Consider the following 11,037-nt stretch of genomic DNA (forward strand, 5'->3'; position numbering starts at 1 on the left):
TTTTAATAAAAAACTCTTCTTTTTTATTAAATAAAAATATAGTTTTTATTACCAAATGATTGCTTATTTAACAAAATATTAACACAGTGTGTTTACACTCTTCACTCTTTACAAGAACAAACCAGCAAGGGACAATACACATTTTTGTCTTAAGTTCCACATTTCCCAGTGTTTACACCCTCATGCTTTTAACATGTCAGATCTCCAAGCTTTTATTTTGGTGGAATTTTGGTAAAATGCTGTAAATGTCAGTCCATAAAACGTTGCCAATTATGTGTGAATGTAAATGAAGCGAACATGCACTTGCAAAGGTGAGTTTATCAGAGCAGCATTTGCAGTACACCAAGCTGCTCTAAAAACACCGTATTACAAGCTGCCTGTGTGTAAATGAACACAGTGCTGCACTTCACTCTGAAACATGAAGTGCAACTATAAAGCTACTTTTTAAACTATATAGCCGAGTCTTTAGATAACAGTGTTTTTTAAGATATATTGTTTTATTGATTAACTGCAGCCTCATTTGTTTATTTTAATGTTAAATACTGTTCAACTCACAAACCCCCCGCAGTTCCCTCACAATCCCCCTGCCTTCAAATAGTACCCTTAAGTGAATCTATTATGAACCTTTAGAAACAAAGATGTTCCTTTAAGATGCCCCAGTGACCAGCCGTTGTACCTATAATTATAACCATTTTTGCACTTTTTTCCTTTTCTGTGAGTGAATGTATATCTGAGTTTTATGTGGATATGTCATTTCATGACAATTTAGTGACTCTTACCTGATACCTTAAAGTCAGTGCACGTTATTCTAGGTATTCACTTTGAATGGCAAATATGACTTCCATGTTAAAATAAGAAATATATAGGCTATGATATAAGACCTTGTATTAAGATCTCTGTTCTGTATTGCAGTTTTCACATTAAAACACCCATATTGCGTATAAATGTCAGGAGATAAACCTGATATTATATCTTATTTTGTATATTATCAGTTTCCTTATAAAGAAAGTAAATATGATTGTACATATGATCATTCCTTGAACAATCTATTTAAAAACTCAAGATATGAGCTACTAAAAATAGTAGGTAGGCACTAAAATGGTTTTCAGTTTTGCTGCAACAGCTGAATTGTTTGTGCTTTTGTGGATGAGCCACTGACTGTAATTTCTTGAGCTCACTAGTGGTTGCATAAGTCTCTGTGTTTACTGCCTATAGCTGTGTTCACCATTGCTGCCTGATGAGAGGAGCTCAGGCTCAGAGCTGTTACTGGGCCTCTTTGTCCATCGTATTTTATAAGCCCAGAATCCCCTGGTGTCTAGAGAAGCAAGTCTGTAACACCATGCCTGTGATTACTGTCATGTTGTCATAGTATGAGTTAGGTTTTCTTCCCATGTGTCATGGAATGGTTGAATTTTAGCCGCAACAGTGGGACTTTTAGTTTTTAAACCGCTTCATCAGTATGCCCTTTATCAGTAATGTGCAAAATGTCATGCTGTTTCCCAAATGCCTTGACTTGACCAACTGCTCTGTTTTGGGTAAACAAAGCATAGTATTCTGGGCTCAGATGTAGATTTAAGTCTTGAAATGCACAAGGGGCTGTACTGCAAGGCGATTGCACAATCTTTGAACAAAATGTTTGAATTAGTTTGGAAACAGAAAGCAATACCAGTCATCTGTACTCATTCATGAATGCTCCCAGTGGCGGCTTGGGCAGTGGGATGGAATGAAGCATATCTCTTCACTGCATGTGCTTCGTTTCCCATCAGAATTGATAGTGTTGGAGTCTGGGCTTTATGTTTGACAATGATAATGACAATTCTCACAACAACACTGAGCTTATCTACAATCCCGGGTGCCATTGTACATTCTTTTGGTGAGGTCCTTTTTTATTTGTCTTTTTTTTAAAATATTGTGTCCTAAAAGACAAGTGTGTTCTGGCAAACCATGTCCAATTAATTTGCTCTCCACTTGTGGCTGCACATTCATGGTGTACATGAATGATGGAGTCTAATGTGTTGTGTATGTTGAGAAAATTAAGGGGCCCAACACTGAACCCTGATGTACCCCAGTAATCAATAGTTATGATTTAGACACCTTGCCTTACAGAAACCTTGAAGAACCTGTACATGAGTGTCATAATTGAGTTTTCACTCTGACCTAGACACGTCCCGGTATTCGGTAATGCGATATATCACGGTAATGAATATGCACAATATTGTTATAGTGAGTACTTTAAAATACAGAGAATAATTATTTATTACAAATTATTCCGAATTTTGAATGCATTTTAAGAATACTTTTCCCATAAACTAGTCACAATGCACAACACCGCCGTATGCTGCGTCAAAGACGCGTGTGCACTCTGATGTAAACAAGCACGGTTGAGAAGTGCATGATGGAACACGTGAGAGACACTCTGGATGAAAGCGCACTTCACTCTCTGTAATTTTTTTTATTGCTTTATTGTATTTAAATGTTGTTATTTTTGTTATAAGAAAGTTATTAAAAGTTATTAAACCTGTTATACTGTATTATGACAACACTTTTTGCAACTAAATTTCAATATCTTGATAATACAGTATACTATGATAAAAGCATTAGCAATTAATCACAACATGAAAATTTGATACCGGCAAGCTAGCTGTGAGCTAGTTTGTTGATTTATTTTCCATTTTATGTGCTTTGATTTGCCTTTTTAGAGAAAGACTGTCTGTGCAGTCTACTTTCTTAACCAACCATGTAGCATTGGTTTACAGTTGTTTCTTTGGCATTTCAGCTTTATCTTGGTGTCACACATTTAGATGTAAGGGCACAGCAAGGCATATAGCATGACTTGAGTGGATTGACGTCATGCCAGTGCTTATACAACATCCACTGTATCTTTGTAACTGCGCTCAAGGCCGTACCTCATTCTGTACAGACACATTCATTGAAATGAAAAAGGATTTATTAGTACTTTAGTCTTTCTGAGATTTTCAGAGTATGTTTAAATCTTTCCAACATCAAAGCACTACATTTTATCCTGAAGTAGAAATTATAAACTCATTTGCATTTCATGTTAAGAGACCTTTCATGCTTAGCTGTTAGATGGCAGTGCATAAGAGATTTCAGCAAGAATTTGACACCTCTGATTTGCAAAAATGTGTCAAAAGCAAATTCACAATTCAGCAGAACATGTTCCCCTGTCATATAGCATAAATAATGAGAAGAAAGGCAGAGAAAGAGACTTAGTTGAGGCAGGCATCACAAACCAGATTTTTTGCCATCTCCAATTCAAATCCCTTTAGTTCTTTGAAACTAAAGAAAGAAAAAGTAAAGATTTATAGTGTGGTATTCGCTATACAGTGAACAAAGTGAGTGAACAAATGATGGTAAATACAGTAATGGCACCATCATTTTTTTATGCATCTAATGAGTTTGTCACCTTTATGAGGTGAGTAACAATGAACATGAGTAGATGTTTTTTCTTTCCATCCTCTCTTTCTGCAACGACTCCACCATTAAAAGTCATGATTATAGCAATCAGTGTAGTTGTAACCAGTTATTGACTACATTGGCAGTCAGTCCTCTTTCCAGGTGTCGATTACCTGTAATTTGTATTATCAGCAACCTCCTTCTCAAAACACTAGTGTAGTGTAGATGTTCATGTCCAAAATGTCAGATGTCAAACTGTCCATGACGGAGATGTGTCGCTAAATGCAGGTTGCCATGGTAACAGTTTATGAAGACCTTCCGGATTGGCGGTGTGCAAAAGTGGTGGGTGTTTGTGCTTGGCTTTTCTCTTTCGAGGCCCTGAGGGTTTTGCAGTTCAATCAGCCTTGTGCATGTTGCTGTCACTGAAGTGGAGAGGGTCTGTCTCCTCGGAGTATTCAGCATGACACGTCTGTGTCTTAAGTTACTATGTTTCTGGGACTTTGAGAAAGTCATCTGTCAGCCACCTTACAAAGGTGTTGCAGCAGGATACAGCAATATGTTCAGTATGTCTGAAACATGGGTAATGAAGTTGTTATTCACAGATAATCTTCACCTCCAGTGCATTGTGAACTTAAGAACTGCTGTAGAAAGAAATAGGGTAACACTTTAGTTTAGGGACCAATTCTCACTATTAACTATTTGCTTATTACTAGCATATTGGCTGTTTATTAGTACTTCTAAAGCATATATTAATGTCTTATTCTGCATGACCATATTTTAGATCCATTAATTCTACCTCATATAGCTAAAATTAAAGGGATAGTTCACCCAAAAATGAAAATTATGTCAGTAATTACTCACCCTCATGTCGTTCCAAACTCGAAAGACATTTGTTCATCTTCGGAACACAAAATAAGATATTTTTGATGAAATCCGAGAGTTTCTGACCCTCCATAGACAGCAATGTAACTGAAACGCTCCCAAGCCCAGAAACATAGTAAGAACATTGTTCAAATAGTCCATGTGACATCAATGGTTCAACCATAATTTTACAAAGCTACAAGAATACTTTTTTGTGCACAAAGACAACGACTTTATTCAACAGTTCTTCTCCTCCGCGTCACCGTAGGCGGCATTAATGAGATTACCACCATGCGTTGTTACATTGCTGTCTATGGAGGGTCAGAAAGCTTTCTGATTTCATCAAAAATATCTTAATTTGTGTTTTGAAGATGAATGAAGGTCTCGCGGGTTGGGAACAAAAGGAGGGTGAGTAATGAATGACATAATTTTTATTTTTAGGTGAACTAACCCTTTAACAACTACCTTACTAACGATTAATAAGCAGTAAAATATGTTTTTTTAAGGCAAACGTCATAGTTAATAGTTCGTTAATTGTAATATTTGGACCTTAAAATAAAGTGTGACCAATAAACGTATATATTGTTCAAAGTAAATCGCAAGTATTTGAACACTGGTTGTGAAATGTTAGAGGAACACGTTCATTGTTCATTTAGTGAAGTACACCTGTGATTTATCTGCTAGGACTCCTGCGTGAACTTGAGAGAAGCAACGTCCTACATCTACTAAAAATCATTGACACGCCAGTACAAAGACAACACTTGTTTTGATATCTTGCATTTACTACAATGACATTAGCACATTTTTAAGTGTCCAAATACATTTTTGTTGCTTTTGTATGCACACTACGGTATCAGTATCAATGTATGTATCAGTTTATTACAGACATACAGTATGTGTTGTATATTTGAATGATACATGATTTAGAAGCTGCTAGAAATGGTTTTATTCCTTACTTCATTACCTTTGGTTTTTTACAGGTTGCGTTTCACCTGCAGCCCTACAAAGGCCGGACGGACCTCAGTGTGCATGACAACATCAAATACATCATTGACAAGTAGGTTGCACCTCCTCAGTACCTTCATACCTCCTGCACTGTTCTGAAACTAAAGATCAGAGCGATCCTGTCTGCTAACCTGAAAGTCTAGCCCTTGTCCATCATGATGAGCTGGGTTGCTTTGAACTCAGGAGTTGGGGTGAAATTCAATCCAGCCTGGTGAACAGAAAAGAGAGTGGTGTTTTAAAAATAGAGGTATTTTCTTCCATTAATCATTCAGGAAACAGAACGTATAACATGACCTGATGGTATTGCAGCTAACTCACTCAGGTTGAAGAGAACAATGGCTGCAGTGTGTAAATCTATAACACTGTAACAATCTACTGGCTGCAACATGCTGAGTCATTTTTTGCAAATATATTAAAGTTATTGGTAACACTTTATTTCGATAGTCCACTTTAGACATTCTATTAACAGCAAGTAACTTTGCAACTACATGTCAACTAGCAGTTAGTAGAGTATTAGTAGACTGTCTGCTTAATATCTTCTAACACTTTCTTTGTCAACTTATTCTACTAACCCTAACCTACCCTAACAGTCTACACTGAGAGTTAGTAGACATGTAGTTGCAAATGAATGAGAATTAGTTGACATGTAGTTACAATGTAGTTACAAAGTTACTTATAGTTAGTAGAATGTCTAAAGTGGACTATCGAAATAAAGTGTAACCAAGTTATTTGTCCTTGAATTGTTCTCTAGCAACAGGAATGCATTGGAATTAAAGACATTATGTAAAACTGAGCTGTGTAGGTTTACACTTTATCAGGTAATACAATCATCTGTACTGCTGTGAGAGGCTCGCCTTCAGAACAAGGACACGCAACATTCCAGAAAGCACAAAACACTTTTATAACACTGTACAATGTTGTATTTTGGTTATAGTTAGCTTTAAAGGGCTCATGACATGGATTAATTTTTTTTATTATTATTATTTTAATATGTTCCTTGAGGTTTACTTATAATGTTAATACAGTTTATTTGCACAAATAAATAAATATGTGGAAAAAGGATTATTTTCAACCCTCATTCTGACCCTCTGTCTAAAACGGCCTGTTTTTAAGGGGCGGGTCCTTTAAGGCTTCTCAGTAATCGGCCACTGTTATGATTGGCTAACGTCACTGCATAGGAAACAGTATCAACGCCCCCTCGCTATTGCATGTGAGTGTTTTGACAACATCAGTCCTCTGACACGATCCGGGATGCCATTAAAAATAAACTATCCGCTTGTTCCTGACGCTGGGATACATCTGATATCTGTACAAAGACGCTCTGGAGGCAGTGTTTATGCAAATGTTTGTGCCCAGTTTTAATGGTACAAAGACCGCTTATATGCCAAAAGATCAAGGCAAATTTGATTTCTCATGTCATGACCCATTTAATTAACAATAAGCAATACATTTGTCAAAGTATTTATTCATCTGTGTTAATATTATAATAAATAATAAATACAGCTGTTCATTATTAGTTCACGTTTACCATTGATAGATACAACTTTTGATTTGAATAATTTATTAATAAATGTTTAACTAATGTATGATGTTTTGTTTTGTTTGTCCACACATTGGAAGTCAATGGTAACCAGAACTGTTTGGTTACCAAAATATCTTACTTTGTGTTCCACAGCAGAAATAAATCTATACCAGTTTGGAACAACATGAGGTTTGAGAAAATTGCCATTTTGGGGTGAACTGTCCTTTGAGTAAATGCATTAGAAGTATTTTTCATTGTTAGTTCATGTTAACTGAAGTAATTAACTAACGTTAACAAATGGAATCTTATTGTAACGTATTAACATATTTTTATATATTATACTTTACATAACTCTTTTCAATAAGGTTTATTCCATTAATATAATGCATTAGGTATCATGAACAAACAATGAACAATATTTTTTTGTGTACAGTGGGTTAATGTTAATTATACATTTTCAGCATTTCAAAACTAACATTAATTTATTATGAACACACAATTAAAAATGAATATATATCCTTGAATTAACAATACATTATGCTTTGATTCATAAATGCTGTAAAAATGTTATTGTTAGTTCATAATATCTAATGTATTAAAGGGTTAGTTCACCCAAAAATGAAAATTAGGCTGCGTTTTACTCACCCCAGAGCCATCCTAGGTGTATATGACTTTCTTCTTTCAGACGAATCCAGTCGAAACAATAAAAAATTGTCTTTGATCTTCAAGCTGTTTAATGCCACTCAGCAGGTGTAGTGTAATTCATTAATTTAATGTGGTTTTACGTAAAACGTGTAGGAAATCATAACCAATAACTGTATGTTTAGATATCTAAAAATAAATAATTTAAATATATATTAAATGTACTATAATATTATATTACAAATAAACCCATTGCTCCTCAAATCTTTTCACAGATACGGGAAACACGGGGCTTTCTACAGGTTCAAGTCTAGCACTGGGAAGATCCTTCCGCTCTTTTATGTGTACGACTCCTACCTTACGCCACCGGAGGCCTGGGCTGAGCTGCTGACCGTCAGGGGCTCTCACAGTCTCCGAGGAACTCCTTACGATGGCATCTTCATCGCTCTCATTGTGGAGGAGCGTCACAAGCAGGAAATCCTGGCTGGCGGGTTCGACGGCATGTACACCTACTTTGCTTCTAATGGCTTCTCCTTTGGATCTTCTCACCAGAACTGGAAAGCAATCAAAGCTTTCTGCGACAAGAACAACTTGCTGTTTGTGCCTAGCGCTGGACCTGGTTATATGGACACCGCCGTCCGGCCATGGAACAACCACAACACACGCAACCGAGTGAATGGACGATATTACGAGACCTCGTTGCAGGCAGCGATGTCCATAAGGCCTGATATCATCACAGTAACGTCGTTTAATGAGTGGCATGAAGGAACTCAGATTGAGAGGGCCGTGCCCAAGAAGACTGTAGCCCGTCTGTATTTGGACTACAAACCCCATCAGCCAGACCACTATCTGGAGCTCACCAGGAAGTGGGCAGAACATTTCAGTAAGGAGAAAGAGCAGTGGCTTATGTGATTGGGTTTTGCGTTTAGAAGGTTTCCACATGTTGTTGACGTTATCAACGTTACCGATTACTGTCTTTCAATTTATGCTGAAATTTTAAAGACAGCTAATTAGCAAAGACAAGCCACCTTCTTTTTCTCTCACTCGGTCTATTGATAAAAGATTGATTTACTGTCAATTTTCTTGCCGTTTCAATGCAAGTATTTACAAGAACAGTCCACCCAAAAATGAACATCTGTCATCATTTTTGTGATTACAACTCTATATCTGATTTGTGAATATTTTTTTTGGAAGCTGAAAACCCCTTTGCATCAGTCCAGTCTCATTCAGTCAAGTGCATATTCATACATGGGACATCACAAACAGCCCAAGACATGTGAGAGCCAAAGCAGTTTGGCATCACTGACATCAAAACCTGGCTGGAAATATCTTGATGTGCCATATTTGAGTGAATATGACTGTAAACACAAGGCTAAAACACCGTTTTTATGGTATGCTTTAATGGTTTTTTATGTTTTTTTTATTTTTGGACCTCAGCAGCATCCATCCTCATTCCCTGTCATTGTATGGAGAAGAGAAGTGTGAACATTGTGCTATATGCCTCCTTTTGTATTCCAAGTATGGTTTGGAAGTACATGGGGCTGGGTGAATTAGCAATTTTAGCTATTCCCTTAACATTAGGCATTGAATCTGACTTCTGCTAGCAGCAACAGTGTGGCCTCAGTATGCAAAGACTACTTTTATTGTGACATTTTAAAAAATGGTTGATGATTTGTGGATATGGTTTGTTTGAATAATGACTGATTTATTATGTTATGTAAATCCTAATTATGCATATTGTAACTCATGTTTAATATTAAACAATAAAAGGAAATCAACTATTTTGCCATAATGCTGTATTTTACATACAACAACAGACTGAGCAGAATGAATTTGTGTCTAAAGCCATCGTTAAGCATTTTTCTGTAAACTGTCATATAAGTCAGTGTCTCAATTTAAATGAGAATGCTTTTATAAACAAGTTGCACAAAAATTTGCTATGCTCATTGTTCATAAGACAATATTATTTTATGCAGGATAGTCTTAAATTAACACTTACATTTATACTGATGTGAGGTAAACTAATCTGAATTTCATTAACTTTACCCTAGCACAACATTGACATTTTACAACTAGAGGACGGTGTTGTCATGTATGATGAATGTTTAGCGTAATGATCACAACACTGTAATTAATCAAACTGTGTCTGGACAGATTTTGGCTGCATGTTGCTTCATGTTGAGCTAATGTTAGCCAGTGCTGTTACATCAGTCTATGAATGTCAGCCTTGCACAAAACAACACATTCAAAACAGAACAGGCACTTCAACGATGATGCATTACCGGAGTACAAATTGCACCACACATAACACAATCAGCACTATGCTAAAATAACCACAGAAGAAGAAAAAAAAAAACACTTTTGGAAAGGTGATTCAAGAACAAAGAAAATGTTATACAATGTGGATGTTTTCTGTAGCCCAGGCGGTGGCTAAATAGTTGATATTAAAATAATGGCCCCACTTTATATTAAGTGGCCTTAACTACTATGTACTTACATTTTAATTTATCATTTGGTACAATGCACTTATTGTGTACATACATGTTTTTACATTGTACTTATATTTTAAAAATACATCTGTAATTAATTTCTGTAATTACATTTATAATTACACTTGTTGCTGCCTTATGATAAACTTCTTTAAATTATTTTTTTCCACATCAATCTACACTCCATACACCATACTGACAAAGCAAAAACAGAATGGTCACAACTTCGTAAATTTATTAAAAATAAAAAACTGAAATAAGTACATTGCATAAGTATTCGTACCCTTAACTAAATATTTAGCTGAAGCATCTTAACAGCCTCAAGTCTTTTTTTGTTAGATGCGACAAGCTTTGCTCATCAGCATTTGGCAATTATCTGCCATCCTTCTCTTCTTGTGTTTTAATGCAAAGTTGATTTTAAGTAAAAAAAAATGGTGCGGTTTTAAAAACACTGATTTGTTCATTTGATCAACCCAAGGTAAAGTTTTACTTTAATGTGACATAGTGGCACATTACATGCACTTACTATAGTAATATAGTGACTGTAAATTATGCATAATTACAAACAACTAACCCTAAACCAAACCCTAACTCTAACCCTAGCCTTACAGTAAGTACTGTACATGTAGTCAATTAATACTACTCAGTACTTATTTGTGTAATTACACTGTAACAAATTCACCTTGAAATAATGGGTTACAATTTATTTTAAGGTGTCCTTGTTACAGTGTAATTATACATTTAAGTACTGAGTAATATTGATTCACTACATGTACTTACTATATGGTTAGGGGTAGGATTAGGATTCGTCTTAGGGTTACTTGCATGTAATTATGCATAATTTACTGTTATTATAATAGTAAGTACACGTAACATGTGGACACTTTAAAATAAAGTGTTACCAAACAATGTGTGACCATTAAAGGGGTCATATGACGTCGCTAAAAAAGAACATTATTTTGTGTATTTGGTGTAATGAAATGTGTTTATGCGGTTTAAGGTTCAAAAAACACATTATTTTCCACATACTGTACATTATTGTTTCTCCTCTATGCCCCGCCTTTCTGAAATGCGTCGATTTTTACAAAGCTCATCGGTCTGAAA

At 35.7% G+C, this 11,037-nt stretch overlaps 1 protein-coding gene across 5 annotated transcripts in view; it reads left to right on the forward strand.

The window, feature by feature from the left end:
- Positions 1-9,111, forward strand: part of LOC107708724 (glycoprotein endo-alpha-1,2-mannosidase-like protein) — an 11,647-nt gene extending 2,536 nt beyond the window's left edge. For 4 of the 5 annotated variants that reach the window (XM_016513017.1, XM_016513018.1, XM_016513019.1 and 1 more), the window contains 2 exons: positions 5,256-5,332; positions 7,720-9,109. In XM_016513017.1, coding sequence (XP_016368503.1) covers positions 5,256-5,332; positions 7,720-8,356 — 714 coding nt within the window. In that variant the 3' untranslated portion in view covers positions 8,357-9,109. Of the gene's footprint in view, positions 1-5,255; positions 5,333-7,719 lie in introns of all 5 variants that reach the window. The other variant, XM_016513021.1, reaches the window with a different exon arrangement.
- Positions 9,112-11,037: the final 1,926 nt, after the last annotated feature.

This window comes from Sinocyclocheilus rhinocerous, unplaced genomic scaffold (assembly GCF_001515625.1).
Source record: "Sinocyclocheilus rhinocerous isolate Xijiao unplaced genomic scaffold, SAMN03320098_v1.1 scaffold54, whole genome shotgun sequence".
NCBI classification, from domain to species: Eukaryota; Metazoa; Chordata; class Actinopteri; order Cypriniformes; family Cyprinidae; genus Sinocyclocheilus; species Sinocyclocheilus rhinocerous.